The 22,313-nt window shown below is 40.0% G+C and overlaps 1 protein-coding gene across 5 annotated transcripts in view; it reads left to right on the top strand.

Annotated features, from left to right (window-relative positions):
* The window catches only part of tsku (tsukushi small leucine rich proteoglycan homolog (Xenopus laevis)), a 46,979-nt gene extending 31,940 nt beyond the window's left edge, over positions 1–15,039 (top strand). For 3 of the 5 annotated variants that reach the window (XM_060897751.1, XM_060897749.1, XM_060897750.1), the window contains exon 2: positions 13,217–15,039. In XM_060897751.1, the coding sequence (XP_060753734.1) occupies positions 13,217–14,266 (1,050 nt within the window). In that variant the 3' untranslated portion in view covers positions 14,267–15,039. Of the gene's footprint in view, positions 1–5,362; positions 5,493–13,216 lie in introns of all 5 variants that reach the window. The other 2 variants (XM_060897752.1, XM_060897753.1) reach the window with 1 other exon arrangement.
* The last annotated feature ends 7,274 nt before the right edge of the window (positions 15,040–22,313 follow it).

Genomic DNA, 22,313 nt, shown 5'->3' with positions numbered 1-22,313 from the left:
CAAAATTCTATTTCATTTTATTAAATATAGGAATGCATTTTTGATTGCTATTTTGTCACTGCGATAGCAAGTTCTGAGTGTTTGAAATATGCTCTGTAATGCATCAGTCCATATGGCAAAGCAACAGCCGTAAACGAGATTCGTCGAGACCTGTGCGAGACATCGTAGGACTGAAGTAAAATGTACAGCGGAAATCAAAGTGACCAACCCTGTGTCCGAAATCACTCACTCGTGCACTACTCCCTATATAGGGAATTACTCTATAGAGGACTATATACAGTGGCATGCAAAAGTTTGGGCACCCTTGCTGAAAATGTCTGTCTGTTACTGTGAATAGTTAAGTGAGCAGAAGATGAACTGATCACCAAAAGGTATAAAGGTAAAGACAAGTTTCTTTTCAGCGTTTTCTGCAAGATTTGTGTATTTTTGTTTTGTACAATTGGAGAGTGAAAAAAGAAAAGGAACACCATGTGAAAGTTTGGGCACCCCGATACATTTGAGTTCTCAGGTAACTTTTACCAAGGTTCCAGACCTTAATTAGCTTATTGAGCTGTGGCTTGTTCACATTCTTCGTTAGGAAAGGTCAGATGATGCAGATTTCAAAGCTGTATAAATTCTGACTCCTCAAACTTGTCCCTAAAATCAACAGCCATGGGCTCCTCTAAGCAACTCCGTCGCATTCTGAATAATAAAATAATTGATGCTCACAAAGCAGGAGAAGGCTACAAGAACGTAGCGAAGTGTTTTCAGGTAGCTGCTTCCTCAGATTGTAATGTTAAGAAATGGCAGTTAACAGAAACAGTGGAGATCAAGGTGAGGTCTGGAAGATGCAGAAAACTTTCTGAAAGAACTGCTCGTTGGATTGCTAGAAAGGCAAATAAAAACCCCTGTTTGACTGCAAAAGACCTTCAGAAAGATTTAGCAGACCCTGGAGTGGTGGTGCACTGTTCTACTATGCAGCGACACCTGAACAAATATGACCTTCATGGGAGAGTCATCAGAAGAAAACCGTTCCTGCGTCCTAGCCACAAAATTCAGCGTCTGAAGTTTGCAAATGAACATCTAAATAAGCCTGATGCATTTTGGAAACGAGTCCTGTGGACTGATGAAATCAAAATAGAACTCTTTGGCCACAATGTGCAAAGGTATGTTTGGAGAAAGGTTGCCAGATTCCAGGAAAAGAACATCTCTCCAACTCTGAAGCATGGGTGTGGATCGATGATGCTTTGGGGTTGTGTTGCAGCCAGTGGCACAGGGCACATTTCATTGGTTGAGGGAAGCATGGATTCGAATAAATACCAGCAAATTCTGGAAGCAAACATCACACCATTTTTGTAAAAAAGTTGAAGTTAAAAAGAGGATGGGTCCTACAATAAGACGATGATCCAAAATGCACCTCAAACTCTACAATGGAATACCTCAAGAGGCACGAGCTGAAGGTTTTGCCCGGGCCCTCACAGTCCCCTGACCTAAACATCATTTGAAAATCTGTGGATAGATCTCAAAAGAGCAGTGCATGCAAGACAGCCCAAGAAACTTGTAGAACTGGAAGCCTTTTGCAAGGACGAATGTGTGAAAATCCCGCAGGTAAGAACTGAAAGATTATTAGCTGGCTACAAAGTGTTTACAAGCTGTGATACTTGCCAAAGGGGGTGTTACTAGGTACTAACCATGCAGGGTGCCCAAACTTTTTTTGCTTCAGGCCCTTTTACTTTTTACTGAATACTTTCTTCTTTGCCTCTGCCTTTTATTAAATCAAATTTGAGACTTTTGATTTCAGTGTGACCACAATGCATGATGGGATATATTGCTTTGGTTAGTGACCATCGGTTGTACACTACTTTGTAATGCATTGTGGGATACTTTGAGTGCACTATATAGGGTGTAAATAATCCTCACTAAGGTTTCGGACAGCACTACAAAATGGCGTCCTCACTGTGTAGTGCTCTATACAGTGAATACAGAGTGATTTCGGACATTGGGTTAGTCAAGACGCGCGCGCCCTCTTTCGAATGCTGATGTAATCAAGCTGGAAGTTTTTGTTTTGATAGCAATCAGGAAAGTTTGAAAAAAGTAGGCAGTAATCGTCATTTAAACTCATTTTTGTGCAATATTTCATTTGGAAAACAGTTTTCAAAATGGCGGCAGTGATGCCTGGCTGATGCTTCACGTTTCGAAGTCTCGTGAAGATCGCGCGGATAAGCGACGCCTGCCGTGGACCAAACGAACTAAATTCAACATGGCTAAAAACCGAATAGGCCGATAAGTATAATATTTAATTGCAGTTAGTTGCCAATACGAGTCACGATATAAGCTTACTAAAACCAAAAACGTAATTGAACAATACGTTAATTAAGAAATAAAGCAAGTTTAAAAATGACTTGAGTTCCCCTTTAACTGTTTACTAAAATGACAGGAGCAATGTGACCTGTGACGCGACAAAGATGGAAATCAGTAAAAGTGGGCGTTGATCGTGGAAACGTTCATCAGTGCTGCATTCCTTTTACTTCGGAAGTCAGAGCTGGGAATGACCTCGCACCCAGGTCGACCTACAGCGAGTCGGGAAACCAGTACCAGCAGTTAGCAGGGTTCTATCCAAGTTCACCATTGTTGGCAGTACGAGTTGATTGTGGCGTTCTTTAACAGTTATTCCACAAAATCGAGTCGTACGTATATGAGCTGATAGCTGACGAAGCATGTAGCACCGAGATTGAGTGGAATAACTGTTTTTTATTCTATCCACGTTCACTGGATTTTGAGAAACCAATTTTTTTTTTTTTTTTACTTTTTACAAATTCAATCAATAAATCTTTATACAAAATGGCCGACAATCATTTCTGCTTGGAATGTAAACATACCGGCGAAATTACAGGAGCAATTTGTGAAAAATGCAATAATTCTTAATTTTTTTTCAAAAGATACGTTCTTACCATCAAATACTTTTTTTTTCCAAATATTTTGTTGCCTTTGTTTTGTCCCCCCCCCCCCCCCCCCCCCTTTTTTTTTTTTTTTTTTTTTTTTTTTTTTTTTAAATCCTTGGCTGGTTCAGCAACACGCTCCACCATTTTGTTTTTCTCTACTCACGGTATAGATGGTTTTCACTGACATCACGGCATTCCGGGGAGCGCCCTCCAGCCGCCATCTTGTGGGGCAAACAAAACAGACCATCCCATTACCGGCTACGTTATCTTGGACGAATTTATGAAGTTATATAGTCAGTTTTCTAAAATAAAGATCAATGTCGGCAAAATCAAGCAAACAGAAGTATATAGATACATTAGACGACATCTCACGACAACAGTATGCAGCCAAACTGGCCTTGATTGGGGGGACTTGACCCCTACGAAGTGGACAAAATTGCATTTTCAAGTGACTATGCAGGGCTGCTAAAGCCTGAAACTGCCAAAGCCTGAAACTGACTTCATCAAACTTTAAAGGCTGTCTGATGTATACAACTTTATATATTCTACAGCGCGCCTTTTGTCGGATGCCGCCTTTTTCACGGCTGAATCGCGCAGATCCGATTTTTTTCTTTTTTTTTAGGGGGGGCGTTGGAGTGTCTGATTATAATTTCAAAGTAAATTCTGTATTAAAATTACTAAGTAAGCAAATCCGTTACAGTCCATGAAACAGGAAGTATAAGGATGAGAAGAAAACAGTTTAAATCGGGAAGCTGCGCACATTTGCGCAGTCCTGCACACCGCTCGGGCTGTGCAAACGTGCGCAGCTTTCCGATTTAAACTGTTTTTTTTTTCTCATCCTTATACTTCCTGTTTCATGGACTGTAACGGATTTGCTTATTTAGTAATTTTAATACAGAATTGACTTTGAAATTATAATCAGACACTCCAACGCCCGCCCCCCCCCCCCCCCCAAAAAAAAAAATCGGATCTGCGCGATTCAGGCAGCATCCGCCAAAAGGCGCGCTGTTTGCATCCCAAACACAAATCAAATCATACAGAATAGACCTAAAATGTTTTTCAAAAATGACCCTTGCATGAGTGAAGTGACAACTTTCAAATAGAAACGTGACAAACGAGTGATATTAAGTGTACATTACAATGTAAACGTACACTCAGCGGTTCCAGTTAGGCATTCTCCAGAGATTGTTCACATGATGTTTTGGTTTCCAAAAACAAACTTGAACACAATTGATTTGTTTATTTAAACAACTTACCACTTATAAAATGATCGTAGCAGACTTTGCTGTGTTTGGAAGGCTGATAATCCTTGCGGTTGATTCTCGCAAGCCATAGATTTCTCCTTTGTATGCTGAGTTTCTGTTTGCTCGCCTTCGTGCTCCCGTACAGTGGGAATTCCATAAAAGCTCTGCTTGACGTCATCATCTGACCTATTACGACAGCCGTGAATACAACAGGTGTGTACCATTGCTAGCTTTAAATAGCCTGCTTGGGTTCTTTTGAAGACTTTGTACTCGCGCGTTACAATGTGTGCTCAGTCACCGGTACGGTAAGCTTGACCCGCAAGATGGCCGCCACTAGGGAATCCCCGACTCTGTGACGTCATGTGAAAACTATCTACACGAGCTGATATCCTAGTCGTAGAGTAACCAATCAGAGCATGCAATTTCTTATATCCAGTGAATGTGGATAGAATATACAGGGTGTTTATATTTCGCACATGCAGACACTGTAGCATCATGTCCACACATGTTGAACAGTGCTGTGTGTATGATTGATTGATTGATTTTAATGACACTCAAATATGACTGAAACAGCCATCTTGGATTTTGAAGACAGGGTTGGTGAGGTTCATCCGACTTCGGAGGGGGGCGGGGGGTTTCAAGTTGACGTTTTTGACTGGGAAACCCCGACTTTCCAGTACAAACTGAATATGCTAAGAGTCCGTGTCCTTCATATCTCCTTGGCAGTCATCTTGGCAACATTCCTGGGAAACTATTTCCTGTTCTACATGATCAAGGCTCCAAGACAGAACAAGATAAGATGATACTTCGAAAGCAGATATGATAATGTTAAAATCTGATGAAATGGTGTAAATATGTGGCTCATTTTGACTCCATCTACCGTACTACACTTGACCATTTCTTCATAACTAATTAATTTTTTTAAGAGGCGGAGCTTACACGGTATAGCCACAATCCTTGACTTGCAAGTGACGTCAAAGCAAAACAGAAACCCGGATGTCAGCCATGTTGGTGGAGATACAAATGCAGGGTCAAGCGAAATTCCATACAAAACATAATCACATGTGCGCAACTCTGTTTTTCCACTGCTTTAAACGTTCTTTTAGCTCTGCCATAGCTTTGTGCTGTATATGGTTGTGGTCATAACAGTACTCGTGACCGTGGCACGTTCCGATTATTTTATTTTTATTTTTTTAGAATTCCATCTGTGATTTGGAAAGAGGGCGAGGAAACTCTGAGGCTTAGTACGGAGAGATGATGAGCAGGGCTGATCTAACTGAGGCTAAAACCAAAACAGCGTGTGTTTGCAGTAATCATTTTATCTCCGGTGAGATTCAAAAACTTTCTCAATAATATCATGGAAGAATTTTATTTCGTGTTGGTAGAATTTTGCTATAAAATGAGCGTTCTCTCTTGTCATGGTTCACTCGGTCGTTGTTATAATTTTAACACGTGTATTACCATTTTGCTTCTAGGAGCGCCAGCGAAATTATATGATAGAAACAATCCAGACTGGGCACCCACTCAGAACATGGGCTATGTTTCATCCGAGGTTGGACTTGATTCTTCAGCAGCCAAATCAGATAGAACATGATATCTGGGTACTCGATAGTCGGTAGAAGCGTCTTATCTTCAGACAAGTCTGACTTTTTTAAATAGCATGGGTCAAAAAGCACACATCTGTCTACTTTGTATTGACTCTTCGTTCGAATCGTGGTAATGCTGAGAAAATTCAGCATTGTTTACAGACACGCTTTCAGCAGCTGCCATCCTAGTTGCTTTGCATATCCACCATCATGGTGGACGCTCATGACGTTGCACATTTTGATCACGTGGTTGCAAGTCATCTATACTGAGGATTGCACACAGTTATATTACCGGCAGTAAAATCACTAGCTGTTTTTCTAGAGTTCCCCCACAGTACCATCTGCTTCACATGGACACATGGGGGAAGCCATGGCCTTGAAGGTTAGAGAAGCAGCTTTGGGACCAAAAGGTCGCTGGGTTGTTTCCCTGGACCAGAAGGAACGGCTGAAGTGCACTTGAGTAAGGCACCTGACCCCCGACTGCTCCCCAGGTTACTCTGGGTATGTCATAAATGTAACGTATTATAAGTAGTGAGCAGTCTGTATATGCAGGTTTTATGCGAAAGAGAAGTAATGGAGTGATTACCAATGGGAGTGATGGACCACACGTGTTCCCTCCCACCTTCAGTGAAACGTCGACACGTTCTGGCTCCATATACTTTGTTGTTGACGCTCATCAATCTGGTACACGCTAAATTGAAAGTGTCAGGATTTCTGTCATTAGTCCTTTCCAACAAGTTGCAGAAACAGGAAGTTTTCAGCTCATTCTGATACGCACGATGCTTATGCATCTCTTTCCGGTTTTTAATTTTGGCAGGAAAAGAACTTTGGACAAAACAGGCAAGATGTTTCGTTGCTAGTGAGCTGATTTTTGTCTTCAGATATCTGATTTTGTTTTGTAATGAGCTATATAGCTGTAAACCGTCACAACGTAGAGTGAAATGAGCAATACAAGATGAGTTTACTTCAGTTTAAACACCCGTTTTGTAAGAGAAAACGCTAACAGCCTCACTAAAGTCTTGTGCAACAGGATGAAAGGGAAAGTTCAGAGGAAGGCCAAAGATAATTTCCTGCTTCGTAATTCTAAGAGGAAAATACACATGGTCGAACTGTGTAACCAGTCTGATGACGGTATTTATTCTTTAAATGCATTGACGTTCCAGTTGAAGGATGAGGCTTGTTGGGAGCGAACACCTGAAGAGGTTATGATTCCCATGAAAGAACCAGATGTTTGCTGCCAATAGAAGCCCAAGTGTCTGATCCGGTTCCTTCTGTTCTGCTGATTCTCAGACACCAGATTTAAGATCAACAAAGGCTCTAGTTGGGTGTCTTGAAAATCGTATTTGTTCAGGAAAAGGGCTTATTAGAAGGATTCATGGGGTTTGCGGTGAAGGCTCTTAATCTCCAAAGGAAGAGAACGTAGACTGAGGCTTAAGGAGAAACGTTTATCTTGGGAGCACTTGGATATCCGTTTGGTCTCACATGAATGAGGCCAGGAGCAAAAGGGTGAAGTCGCTAAAACAACAAAGCCAGCGCTGAGAAGAACAACCTTTTCCACACACTCGATCAGGAATCAGCATGAGTGCGAAAACAAAGTGGCGGCCATTTGGCGGCGGGGGCAGGGACTTCGCAAGTGGATAAGTGACTAGAGAAAGGTGTTGACTGAGAATGAGCTGGCGCTATAGACTTTTTATAGAGTCTCGAGAGCCTAAAAAGGTGTTTTGTTTGTTTTTTTTGACGCATGAAAATCTATTACGTGTGGAATAAAACACTTTTTGGGGGAGGCAAACAGTTCGAGGAAAAGAATCAGAGATGGGGTGGTGTGATGCGTCTCACCATGGAGCTTAATTACTTTTCCCACCTCAATGTGAATTACTTTCCAAAAACAGCACATTTTAAGTGCTTTATTCCACTTGTACCACTTTTCTAAGCAAGTACAATTTTTCATTTATTGAGCAGTGCTTTTTAACCATTTATATTTCCATTTACCATTATGGAACATCCATGAAACGCATTATTTCCTTTTCTCATTCATCTTCTAGCTGCTACAAATAGTTGTTCCTTCACCAGTTTGTTTGTTTTTTTTCTCCCCCTCTGTCAATAAGCTGGATTTGGCAAAAACTTTCACGTTTACAAAAAGCTGAAATTGGAGACTCCTTCCATAAATGTATCCTAACTGAATCTTCTATCATACACACACCATATCAATGATTAGACGGTTTGTTTCAACAAAAGACATTTTTAATTCGTTGACTTTTTTTTTTCGTAGACGATACAAGTCCCCGCAAATGAGTTGTTGCTATAGAAACAATGCATTCGAACACGTACATTAAAATTAGCTTGTATTTTGTCTTGCTACTGAACTGAATTACTGTCGGTGCTGTTAGAGAAAACTAATCAATGCCTTCTGACCAATCAGAATCGAGATCAAGAACTGGAGCTTAATGTAGATTAGAAACTGACAGGTAGCATAACGTATTAGTTAACTAGCTGGCATTGTTTCATGCCGTTCCAAAACGATTAGCCTTTTGTGGCTGGAAATTTTAGCTCCTGCATTATCTCTTTCCAGATTCGATCGAAGTCATGTGACGTGTACGAAGTTTAAATATGATGCAATAGTGTAAAATGTCTGATGTTCTAGTAGGATAATACGAAAAACCCTGGTAATGCGCAAAGCTCCATACTTAAGAGAATATGGTAATGCATCGATGTGATTTTTGATGGCTTTTACGACCGTTCAACGGCCGTACATACAAACTACATCTGTAGCAAGGCAATGTATCACTTGAGCACCAGACAACGAAACTTGTATCTTTCATTTACGTAAGATAGATGGGTTTTTATCCAGCGCTTATTTTTAATTTGCTTTTTAAAAACTGTGGGGTTATTTGCAAATATTTTATTGGGGGGGGTGTTTTTAATAAATAACCTGAACTATTTCTTACTCTGCTGTGCACACTTGTGTAAACATTATCATACAGTTCAGTAACGATTATGAGCATCTTTCCTTTGTCGTAGATCATCTAAAATGACTGCGGATTGATATTGATTAGTTTTAATGTCTGATATTGGATGGTAACTCTGTCCACCAGGCACCCAGCAGAGTCGCACTGTAATAAATGTCGTGGTCGTTCTGGTACAGGGCATGTGGCGTCAAAGAAAGGAATAAACATGTATTGTAACTGCGATGCTCATCTTATTGGTCTCACTGTCATTAGCGTGTAAATAACCATGTAATACTTTGAGCAGAGCACAGGTATGTTTCACCTGTTTTTCAAGACAAAAATGGGTGTGGTATCTTTCTTTCACTGTTATGCCATAAGCCTCCCCCCCAAACATCTATGGGCTTTACATCACCAAAACAACACAACACACCCTTGGCAAGTTTGTTAGCAAACATCTCACGTGATGCAGAAAGCAGTTCAAGACAATCGCACAACCTGAGAGGTATGTGCTTTAAACATTTAAGTACTGCAGAGGATTTGAGCAGACTTTTTGTTTCACATTTTTGTTCAATACGAGATGCTTGAATTAGAAAAATTGCAGTTTGTCCTGAGTGTTGCCTTATAGGATCTTACGGCTTGCTGGTTCGTAAGGATTAAGTGTTCTCCATGGGTGCTTTTAATGTGGTGCACTGCCACGTTATAATTTTGGCCTGCCGCCCTTCCCTTGGCCAAAAAAACCCAACTTCATCAGTATACACCAAATAAATCGTAAAGTATTCGCTTTATTCTAATTTTGTAACTATTTAACATGCAGAAGACCATTAAACGAATGCATACGGGGCTACCTGAAGTGGCCATACGATTGCAATAGAAAACCATCCGGCCGGCTGCGTACAGATTGTGACCCAGATTGAAAACCGCTGACACTAATTTCACTTTCAAATTAACGGCTAATCCTAGAGGTTCGTATACTTTTGCCACTCACAGATGTGTAATCTTGGATCATTTTCCTCAATAAATAAATGACCAAGTATAATATTTTTGTCTCATTTGTTTAACTGGGTTCTCTTTATCTACTTTTAGGACTTGTGCAGAAATATATAGAAAATTCTAAAGGGTTCACAAACTTTCAGTCGTTGTAGTAGTAGTAGTAATAATAATAAACATGTACTTTGGAAATTAACCAACAAGTGAAGTGGAGTTTGTTACTGCCACAAAGTTGATTATTTTCCAATAACAGCATGTCACTGTTTTGCATTTTGTTCCACTTATAACCAAAGCAATTTTAATAAAATTATTAGGGCTTTTTTGTTTGTTTTTTGTATTTATTATCTATTGAATGATGCATCATGCTTTTTAATCATTTGTAGTTGTGTTTTCTGTTGGATAGCTGCAAGATGATAGATTTTTCTGGTGTTGTGGGGTTTTTTTTGTTGTTTTTTTGGGGGGGAACATTTGGCTTTTGCCTCCTCACGTGTCATGTTGGGACAGGAGCTGCTTTCGGTTTGTGTGGGAAAATCGTAGTATGTATTTTATGAAACCGGTTTCATGAAACAGCTTATTGACATGAATGGGGGGGAATCAGTGACCATAATTCATTTAAATTGTCATGAATACAAAAGTCGAGCTGGCTGATGCTAATATAATGTCAATATTGTGATCAATACCTTCGTACTGTTACCAAGCTGACTGAAGGGTTGTTTTACAATCAGGGTACAAAGTTTGTGTCACTGGGGTCCAAAATTCAAATTGATTCAAACTGGTTCTTGTACCAGTTTTTAAGTGAAGGACGAGTTAAAGAACAGGTTCCAGGTAATTTTTTGACGTGTGTGTATGGTAGTTTTGTGTAATTTGCTATAAGATAAAGAAGATGAAGTCTAGCTTTAAGCAGGGCTGGGAGAAACAAATGAAGTGATTCTCGGAGAGGACTTTTTTTTTTTTTTTTTTTTTTTGACAATTCAGAATCCACTACTTCCATAGTGCTTTTAAAGGATATGGGACATGGATTTTTTTCTGGGTATAATTATGTATAAAGGACATAAATGCCATCCAAATCACTGCAGGGTGTCAAAAATGTGAAAATCATCACATTATTCAACTTTTTTTATACATCAGCGTAAAACAATGATTCGTTAATTAGCTAGGTGGTCACGTGACCCGTGACGTCACAAAAACTTTCCAAGGAGCCAGCGCTTGGGAATCTAATGTAAACAGGTTACCGAAATGGACACCATCGACAGTGACATTCCCGATGTTTCACAGAGATGTGAAGTTAGACCCTATCAATTCGAACCGATAGCTGGAAATTCACATGAACATGGATCTTGTCTTTACTCTGACTGGTCAGATGATTCTGAGAGTGAGAGTTCATTCAATCCCCATGAAACTGAAAGCGGTCGGCTCGATAACACTTCCTGGTAAGTTAAAAACAATTCTGCTCAAAGGCTAATGATCTGTTGAAAGAAGTATTATTTTTGTATCATACATCGAAAGTTCATCATAGATCTAGCTAAAGTCCGTTGCAAGCTAGTTTTTTTTTTTTTTTTTGCTGATATTTTTCGAGATTGATTGAGATACAATGCTTCCAGAGTCCGAGATGAAAACATTCAAAATGGCGAAACGCCATCACACAGCCAACAACACTACGCCATTTGGCGAAAGAGATGAAAATTAAGAAAAGTTAAACAAACTTACCAACATAACATTTATTTAAATTTCCATTAATGTTACAGGATTTCTTGACTGTCTCTACAGTTGTAGGAATGTTAGGCCCTGTATATTATGGCGCGATCACTGCCTCCATGAACCCGGCTATACGGCCTCTTAAATTTGGCTTGGCAATTAATATCGCTCAGTACCTGAGTATTAATGTTGAAAGAATCCTCAGTGAAATGGTCCGAACACTGTTTGTGGGAAACAGTACAGTAGGTGCAAAGTTTTTTCTACGGCAGTAGTGAGCCCACACTTTCCTCAGCTTCGGGTCCTTGGGGAAAGCAAAAAAAAACTTGCTCCAGGGCATTTCCCATTGGAATTATTCCAACCATAAGCAGCACAGTACACCATGATGTCCAATGTACGTTAAAGACTATAAAAACAATTTTCTTGTCATTCACTTCTCCATTCATCTACCCGCTTGTGCTGTGCCCGAAAGTTTTTGTGACGTATGATCACGTGACAGCGGCTCTTCCGGTTGTAAAATACGCATATCGGAGCTCGAGCAGAAATGCCATATAATCATCACGAATATAACGATTTTGCTGAATTTAATAGATGATTTTGTATTTGTTGATGCAATTAATTCATATTTTTAATGGAAAGAAACTGATATAGCGTGCTTTTATGTTTCATGTCCCATGTCCTTTAAATATAAGGCTGTAAGCTTTGTGTTAGTTGTCTCTAATATTTATGTCCCAATATCTTGACCACATTTTAGGATGAAAATAATCATTTTAGATAAGTTATTTTATATTGAAAAATGAGCTGTCTCGGAGAGGACTTTTTTTTTTTTGACACAATTACATACTAATTTGATCAAAATAGTCTGAAAACTTACTGGCATTCAACATTAAAACTTAACTATGTTTCCAATGATATGGAACCAAATATTTGTTTTATGGTATAAAGAATGATTTAAGTGCATCCCTTTTGGAGCTACCTGTGGTCAAAAAAGCACTTTTTCTAAATGACACGAGTAATTTTGCTAATATGACATGTTGCCATGCATTCACCAAAAATAACGTGGTAATCAATTTTTTTTTTTTTTTGCATGGTAAATAGAGCTATCACAGGGCTACAATAAACAACCAAGTTTATTTAGTCAAGCCTTTTGATATTGAAGATAAGTGTTAAATGTGATTTTTAGCTTGCGTACCCTGATTGTAAAACATCCCTGAATGATTATTCTTAAAAACAAGAGACTGATTGGATGTGAAAGTCCAATTTTATACAAAAGCTTTCATTTTTTTCTAAGCATTTTAATGTAATGTATGATGTAATGTGCTGCCACTGTTTTATTTCTTCAAGCATTTTTTTTTTTTTCCCCCAGCCACACCTACAAAATGCTCTAAAAATACAGGACTCCCTAAAGTGAATGACGCATGAAATGGAATGACGAATGACAGGGAGTAAATTTAAACAATAAATGGTCCCTTGTCATTCAGATTCTTACAAATGGAATAACGATTGAAATGTAGGTGGAATGACATGCTTTCAGCTCATGAAATGGAATGACATTGTTTCTAAGTGGAATGACATACTTTTAGGTTATCAGTGATGTCATTCCACTTAGAAACAATGTCATTCCATTTCATGAGCTGAAAGCACGTCATTCCACCTACATTTCAATCGTTATTCCATTTATAAGAATCTGAATGACAAGGGACCATTTATTGTTCAAATCACTAGCTGTCATTCCATTTCATGCATCATTCACTTTAGGGAGTCCCAAGAATACCCAGATTGCGTACACCATTATCATGCACTGATTGATTATCATCACTTTTGATGTGCTTTCTTCACAGAGCGTCATGGTGGCCTTCCTGTATCTCGTCTTATCTTTACTCACCCTGGTTCTGGCAGGAGGGGTGAAGAACTGCCACCCGAAGTGCCACTGCGAGGTGGAGAGCTATGGCTTGTTTGACAGCTTCAGCCTCACCAAAGTGGACTGCAGTGGGCTCGGACCGGGCGCCACTCCCATCCCCATTCCTCTAGACACATCCCACTTGGACCTGTCCCACAACTCCATCAGCTACATCACGGACTCCATGCTGTCAGGACCTGGATACACGACTCTGGTCAGCTTGGATCTTAGCAAGAACCTCATCTCACGAGTGAGCCCCAAGGCCTTTCACAAACTACGCTATCTGGAGACCTTGGATCTCAGCCAGAACGTTCTGGAGAACCTCAGTGGTGGATGCTTCTCCGGTCTCCCTTTAACCGAGGTGGATCTCAGCGATAACAGATTTCGTGAATTTGACCTAAATATATTCATCACACGAGGCCAGGAAACCCCTATCAGCATAGATCTTTCGAACAACCTTCTCAGCACAGTTTCGAGGAACCCTCACGTCCACGCGCCGTACATCAAGAGCCTGACACTGGCGGGCAATCAGCTCAAGACAGTGCCCAGTCTTGCAGGAATTCCCTTGCAGTATTTGAGCCTGGATGGAAATCTTATCTGCAGCATTGACGAAGGAGCCTTCGAGGAGCTGACGGATCTCGTCTATCTCTCTCTCAGTGGCCTCTCCGAACTGTTAGTCATCCATCCGAACAGCTTCAGAGGCTTGAAGAATCTCCAAGTCCTGGACCTTTCAAACAACTTCCATCTCAAAACTCTGAGTCCAGATGTGTTTAATGGACTGAGTGCTTTACAGGAGCTTAATCTGTCCAAATCCGTATCGATTCCGTTGCCTGTAGCCATTTTTAACTACATGCCAAGTATTAAAAGTGCGACTCTGGGGCCAAATATGCACTGCTGGAAAACACACAAGCAAGGACAGTTTCACAGGCAGATAGGACAGGCGAAAGCAAACGACATTTTGACTTGCGATGTTCCAGGAATCATATTGTAACATTTAAAATAATAATAATAAATGCACAAAATTGTATTTTTATTACTTAGTGCCTTATTTCTCTGAGGCTCATATTTCCACTGACTCCTTCATTTGGACCTCATTTATCAATCTGTTTCCATCGACCAAACCAAACGGATGATTCATATCAGATTTGCAAACATTTCAGATTTTCTTCGTATTGCTGCAGATTTTGAGAACCGTCAATCAGCCGGAAATGTATTACATTCCAGGCATTTAGCAGATGCTCTTGTCCAGAGCGACGTACAACACACAGAGCAGCCTGGGGAGCAGTTGGGGGTTAGGTTCCTTGCTCAAGGGCACTTCAGCCATTCCTGCTGCTCCAGGGAATCAAACTAGCAACCTTTTTTTTTTCACAAAGCTGCGTCTCTAATCTTTAGACCATGGCTAAATAACAAGTACGTTTGCGGGACGGATTATTTAAGTTATTCCACGAAATCGAGTCGTACATGAGCTGATAGCTGACGAGGCACGTAGCATCGAGTTGGCTATAAGCCATGTCCAACAAGATTGAGTGGAATAACTGTTTTATTCTATACACATTTACTGGATTTTGAGAAATGGAGCATTTTTTTTTTTTTGCAAATTTGATAAATAGAAACTTTTGTATAAAATGTGTGACAAATCATTTCTGCTTAGAATGTAAACAAACCGGCAAAATGACAGGAGCAATTTGTGAAAAATGTGATTCTTGGACAAATAAAAAAAATATATACATTCTTACCATCAAAGACTTTTTTTTTTTTTTTTTTTTTTTTTTTTAATATTCCTTTTTTTTGGGGGGGTGTTTTTGAGTAGAGTTTTTATTTAATCCTCTGTTGATTCAGGAACATGCTCCGCCACTTTTTGTTTTTCTCTACTTGCAATATATGAGCTGATAGGCTAGTAGTAGAGTAGCCAATCGGAGCAGGCGATTGCTCCTATCCAGTGAATGTGGATAGAATAATTATATTTAGCCACGCCTGCAAAACTCCATGAAAGGCAAAGCTCACAGACAACTAATCAATGAAAGTGCACCTCCTAAATCTTCCAGTAATGCAGCTTAGCCACTGCAGAGCACTAGATAGCATGAGATGCGTACACTACCACTTCCTGCTTATATAGGGTACCATTACTTGTGTCCTGATTGAACGGTTATTGATTTATTATTATTATATTTATGGCGAGCTTTCTTTGAAGACAGTGAACATTTTTGCTGAATTGGTGTGTATAACATTTGAAACAATGAATGATTTGAACTTGTTCAGCATAATCTGAATATAAAATCGTCGTGCCTCGGCAGTTACATGGTTAGTGAGTTTCCTTATATGGAAATTAACCAGATCTAAGTGCGTTGTCTTGAATTCTACAACCCCAATTCCAAAAAAGTTGGGACACTGTAAACTGTAAATAAAAACAGAATGCGAAGATTTGCAAATCACAGAAACCCTATATTTCACTGAAAATAGTACAAAGACAGCATATCGATTGTTGAAACTGAGATTTTATTTTTTGAAAAACATGCGCTTATTTTGAATTTGATGTCAGCAACGTTTCAGAAAAGTTGGTACGGGGCAACAAAAGACTGAAAGTTGTGTAATGTTTATTAAAAAAAAAAAACACCAAAGCTAATTAGGTTAATTGGCAACAGGTCAGTAACATGACTGGGTATAAAAGGAGCATCCCAGAGAGGCGGAGTCTCTCAGAAGTAAAGATGGGCAGGGGTTCACTGCTCTGTGAAGGACTGCGTGGGCAAACAGTGCAACAATTTAAGAATAACGTTCCTCAATGTAAACTTGCAAAGAATTTGTGGATCACATCATCTATGGTCCATAATATCATGAAAAGATTCAGAGAATCTGGAGAAATCTCTGTATGCAAGAGACAAGGCTGAAAACTGACATTAAATGCCTGTGATCTTCAGGCCCTCAGGAGACACTGCATTAAAAGCAGACACGTGTCTGTAGTGGAAGTCACTGCATGGGCTCAGGAACACTTCAGAAAACCATAGTCTGTGAAAACACTTCATTACTGCATCCACAAATGCAAGTTAAAACCAATATATAAACGATATCCAGACACACCGCCACCTTCTCTGGGTCTGAGCTGTTTTACGATGGACTGAGGCGAAGTGGAAAACTGTCCCAAGGTCTGACGAATCAAAAGTAGAAATTCTTTTTAGAAGTCATGGACACCACGTCCTCCAGGCTAAAGAGGAGAGGGACCATCCAGCTTATCCATGCACAGTTCAAAAGCCATCATCCGTGATGGTATGAGGGTGCATTAGTGCACATGGCATGGGTAGCTTGAACATCTGGGAAGGCATCATGAATGCTGAATGATATATACGTGTTTCAGAGCAATATGCTGCGATCCAGACAAAACCTTTTTTCAGAGAAGGTCTTCCTTCTTTCAGCAAGATAATGACTTTCACGTTAGCAACTTTATTGGGCAACTTAAATACACAACCCAAGCGGACTGGTGCGAACGGGAAACAAGTCCCATGCTAGGCGCCATCCTTGGTATTAAAAATAAATATAAAAATACATAATCTAAATTTAAAAAAAAGTTACACATTTACCCTGTGGCAAGAACAAGTTGGCACAAGGGTCCAAGTGCAGGGCCAATCAGGGTCGAACACAGTCTCTAATGAGTTAAACATTAATGCCTTAACTTGGTGAAAAAAAAGAAGCCAAACGGCTGTGTAGTGAGAGAGAACGGGTGCTAAACTGGCCTGCCTGCAGTCCAGACCGGTCTCCCATTTAAAGCATTTGGTGCATTATGAAGCGCAAAATAGGACAAATGAGACCCCAAACTGTTGAGCAACTGAAATTGTATATCAGGCAAGAATGGGACAATATTTCTCTTTCAAAACTACAGCAATTGGTCTCCTCAGTTCCCAAGTGTTTACAGTGTTGTTAAAAGTAGATGTGATACAACACAATGGTAAACGCGCCCCTGTCCCAGCTTTTTTGAAACATGTTGCTGACCTCAAATTCACAATGAGCGCATATTTTTCAAAAAAAAAAAAAATTTCTCAATTTCAGCATTTAATATGTTGTCTTTGTACTATTTTCAATGAAATATAGGGTTTCCATGATTTTTCAAATCCTCACATTGTTTTTATTTACAGTTTACACAGTGTTCCAACATTTTTTTTTTTTGGAATTGCGGCTGTATATTCTCCTGTGAAAGGTTTACCGATCACTTCATTCGTATATCCACTTTGCTAAATGAGGTCCACATGAAACTGACGTTCATGAATTTCCACATTTTCAGTCTATTTTTATACAGATGTATATTTGTATAGTATTAAGAGTTCATTAGGAGCTCATATGCACTTTAAGTCGAACTGATCTTTCTGTTCTTGTTACATTTTTTTTTTCTAATCCAGGCATTAACCTGCTTGTTTTTCTCACACAAAGTGCCTTTTGATACACATTCTGTGAAGTACAGACACATTGGATGTACCTGATGCAACTACCAGAACCACTTTATACATTCTCGCCGAAGCCGAATGAAATTTCAGTGCCTTAATGAGACACTATGCACGTTTTTCAGCCCGCTCACCGTCCTGCTCCAAGAACAGATAATCTGTTGAGGGCTTAAGGTACTGATGGGATATTTTAAGTATTTGCACATGCTTCAGACTTTCAGAAGAAAAGTCATGACCCGAATTCGGTCCGTTTATAAAACAACTCCCAACCTGGTGAACCAGCCAGTGAGCTGTAATAATAATGAACATTGAGAATAAATAAAAACGTACACGCTGTTTCTAACATCTTACACTCGTGGTATTTAATCAGATGTGCAGTTCAACTCCAGATCATATTAATTTTGCACTTTATCATCACCAGACACACACAAATTAAAATAACATGTATAATTGTGGGTTTTGTACAGAATTGTGCATTTGTACCAAACTGTCTGAGTCAATAAACCTTTTTTTCTTTGACGTAGTTTTTCATGAGTCACTTTCTCAAATGCCTTCTTTATGTACTTTTACAGTTATGGCATACAGGTTTCATAAACATTACTATTTGTAACTTCTCATCTCTAGCCGCTTTATCCTGTTCTACAGGGTCGCAGGCAAGCTGGAGCCTATCCCAGCTGACTACGGGCGAAAGGCGGGGTACACCCTGGACAAGTCGCCAGGTCATCACAGGGCTGACACATAGACACAGACAACCATTCACACTCACATTCACACCTACGCTCAATTTAGAGTCATCAGTTAACCTAACCTGCATGTCTTTGGACTGTGGGGGAAACCGGAGCACCCGGAGGAAACCCACAGGGAGAACATGCAAACTCCGCACAGAAAGGCCCTCGCCGGCCACGGGGCTCGAACCCAGGACCTTCTTGCTGTGAGGCGACAGCGCTAACCACTACACCACCGTGTCGCCACTATTTGTAACTTTTAGAATTAAAATATCTTTGTCATTGTAAATAAATACAACGAACTTGTATGCAATCCTTGGTGGAAAAAAAAGTGCATCTAAAAAAAAAAAACTATGAAAATAATACAAGATAAACTAATAATTTGAAAAAAGTTATTTAAAACAGCAGATATGACTCGCAAACATTCACATCCTGTGGTGTGGCGGGCGTTGCATGATCCTATATTGTGTTATTGAACGTACAGGTTCGCTTTATTTAATGCCCTTATGGCACTGGCATAGAAACTGTTCCTAATCCTGTTTGTCCTGGCTGTTAATGACCTGTAACGTCTGCCCGAAGGCAGCAGTTCAAACACAGCGTGTCCGGGGTGAGATGGGTTCCTGAGAATGTTTTGTTCTTTTTTTTTTTTTTTTATACTGCGAGAACTGAACAAATCCTCCAGAGAGGGGAAAGGGCAGCCGATGATCTGCTGGGCCAGAGTGTGACCCTCTGGAGCGCTTTCCTGTCTCCTATTGTGCAACTAGAAAAGCACACACACAAACAGTAAGTCAGTATGCTCTCAGTGGAGCAATAGTAGGAGGACAGTTCCTGAGCAATCTCAGGAAATGGTCTTTGCTGTGCCTTCTTGATAACAGTTGTAGTGTTGACGCTCCAGGTCAGGTCGTCCTGAATGTGGACCTACAGAAACCGAAATTCTCAGACCCTCTCCACACAGTTCCCACTAATAAACGGGCAGAATGTCCGTTTTCTTCCTTCTAAAGTCTATGATCAGCTCCTTAGTCTTAGTAGTGTTTAAGACCAGGTTGTTATTTGGACACCAATCTAACAGCTGCTCCACCTCATCTCGGTACGCGGACTCATCACCCCGGAGATGAGCCCCACCACAGTGGTATCATCAGCAAACTTGATAGCAGATAGAATATTTATACAGGGTGTCTCAAAAAAATGTACTCACACTTTAACGTTTGCCAATCCCTTGGTGCGCGTTATCAGCGTTGTCTGGACAATAATGGTCATCAATTTGAACATTTGCGAACATGATTCTTCAATTACATTTGTCTTCTGTATTCGAAGCTATTCCATTTCACTCTATGTTCATAAATAAAGGTTTTCTCGTCATTCAAAGTGTGAGTACATTTTTTGAGACACCCTGTATTTACTGGAATTATCGTCTTTAAATCTAGAATTTAAAGATATGGCTTGTTTTTTGCCATCGTATATTATTTATTATTCTATCCACATTCACTGGATATGAGTAATCTGATTGGCTACTCTACTACTAGGATATCGGCTCATATAACGCGAGTAGAGAAAACAGTAATTCTACTCAATCTCATCGTACATGGCTTATAGCCGGCTATCAGCTCATGTACGACTCGATTTCGTGGAATAATTGTATTATCAACAAAAAAGCAACCTGTATTTTCCTATTCTTTATCCATCAACTTAAATATTCCTTCTGTTAAAATATTTTTTTCATTTTCCTAATGACCAACAATAATTATTTGCAAACATTTGTAAAACTTGGAGTAAAATAATAGCCATCTCATCTCCTCTAGCCGCTTTATCCTGTTCTACAGGGTCGCAGGCAAGCTGGAGCCTATCCCAGCTGACTACGGGCGAAAGGCGGGGTACACCCTGGACAAGTCGCCAGGTCATCACAGGGCTGACACATAGACACAGACAACCATTCACACTCACATTCACACCTACGGTCAATTTAGAGTCACCAGTTAACCTAACCTGCATGTCTTTGGACTGTGGGGGAAACCGGAGCACCCAGAGGAAACCCACGCGCACACGGGGAGAACATGCAAACTCCACACAGAAAGGCCCTTGCCGGCCACGGGGCTCGAACCCGGACCTTCTTGCTGTGAGGCGACAGCGCTAACCACTACACCACCGTGCCGCCCCAAATAATAGCCAATTAACTAAAATATTCATTTTATTAAAAATGAAAGTTAATAACAAATACACCTTTTTCTTCATAAACTTTATGAACATTTGTACAACCCTCATTTGCTTCTCTTGTCTTTATCTTTCAGCAGTCTGTAAAAAGAGAGCCCTGATATCTTATTAAATCCATTTGTATACTCAATCACATGACAGCTCTTTTCATTTTTGATCTGTCCATTTTGTTTTTTCACAGCATTAGAACTGTGTTACTTCTGCCTATGGTGAAGTCACATGCATTCCTGCTGTCGCATGTTATTTCACACACTGCTGTTGAAAGACAATTATGCAGCCTGATATTAATCACAATTCACTTCACATTTCATCGATTTAAATAGTCATACATTTGTATCGTGATTTATTGCCACACAATATATTGTTACCTGCGTAGTATCTAGTGAATTTTTAGATTAACCATGTACAACCCTGATTCCAAAAAAGTTGGGACAAAGTACAAATTGTAAATAAAAACGGAATGCAATGATGTGGAAGTTTCAAAATTCCATATTTTATTCAGAATAGAACATAGATGACATATCAAATGTTTAAACTGAGAAAATGTATCATTTAAAGAGAAAAATTAGGTGATTTTAAATTTCATGACAACACCACATCTCAAAAAAGTTGGGACAAGGCCATGTTTACCACTGTGAGACATCCCCTTTTCTCTTTACAACAGTCTGTAAACGTCTGGGGACTGAGGAGACAAGTTGCTCAAGTTTAGGGATAGGAATGTTAACCCATTCTTGTCTAATGTAGGATTCTAGTTGCTCAACTGTCTTAGGTCTTTTTTGTCGTATCTTCCGTTTTATGATGCGCCAAATGTTTTCTATGGGTGAAAGATCTGGACTGCAGGCTGGCCAGTTCAGTACCCGGACCCTTCTTCTACGCAGCCATGATGCTGTAATTGATGCAGTATGTGGTTTGGCATTGTCATGTTGGAAAATGCAAGGTCTTCCCTGAAAGAGACGTCGTCTGGATGGGAGCATATGTTGCTCTAGAACCTGGATATACCTTTCAGCATTGATGGTGTCTTTCCAGATGTGTAAGCTGCCCATGCCACATGCACTAATGCAACCCCATACCATCAGAGATGCAGGCTTCTGAACTGAGCGCTGATGACAACTTGGGTCATCCTTCTCCTCTTTAGTCCGAATGACACAGCGTTCCTGATTTCCATAAAGAACTTCAAATTTTGATTCGTCTGACCACAGAACAGTTTTCCACTTTGCCACAGTCCATTTTAGCCCTCCTATTATGTTACGGGTCAAATTGACCCGTTTCAATTTTTAAAAGTGTTAAAAACACAGTTCATTTTTGTTTTCTGCTATGTACCTTATTTTATGTGTCTCATTTAGTGTAAAAAACACATAAAATGAAAAAAACAATGAATTCAAATATTTGTAACCCCCCCTGCATGAACCTATTACATAGATACTGTTCCGGGTCAATTTGACCCGGTTGTCAAAGTAGAGGCTAAACAGAGACAGAAGTGTCAAATATTATAGGTTTCTTGCAATTGTGAGATATAGTCCACTTCCACACCTTCCCTCCACCCCCCCCCCACTCTCTCTCTCTCTCTCTCTCTCTCTCTATCTATCTCACACACACACACACACACACACACACACACAAAACCTATTCCTGACCTCAATGGAAAGTGCGAGAGTTGTACTTGACATGGCACAGGGCC

The sequence above is a fragment of the Neoarius graeffei genome, chromosome 17 (assembly GCF_027579695.1).
Source record: "Neoarius graeffei isolate fNeoGra1 chromosome 17, fNeoGra1.pri, whole genome shotgun sequence".
Taxonomy (NCBI): Eukaryota; Metazoa; Chordata; class Actinopteri; order Siluriformes; family Ariidae; genus Neoarius; species Neoarius graeffei.
The sequence above is the reverse complement of the archived record's forward strand: the minus strand, read 5'-3'. Positions and strand labels throughout refer to the sequence as shown.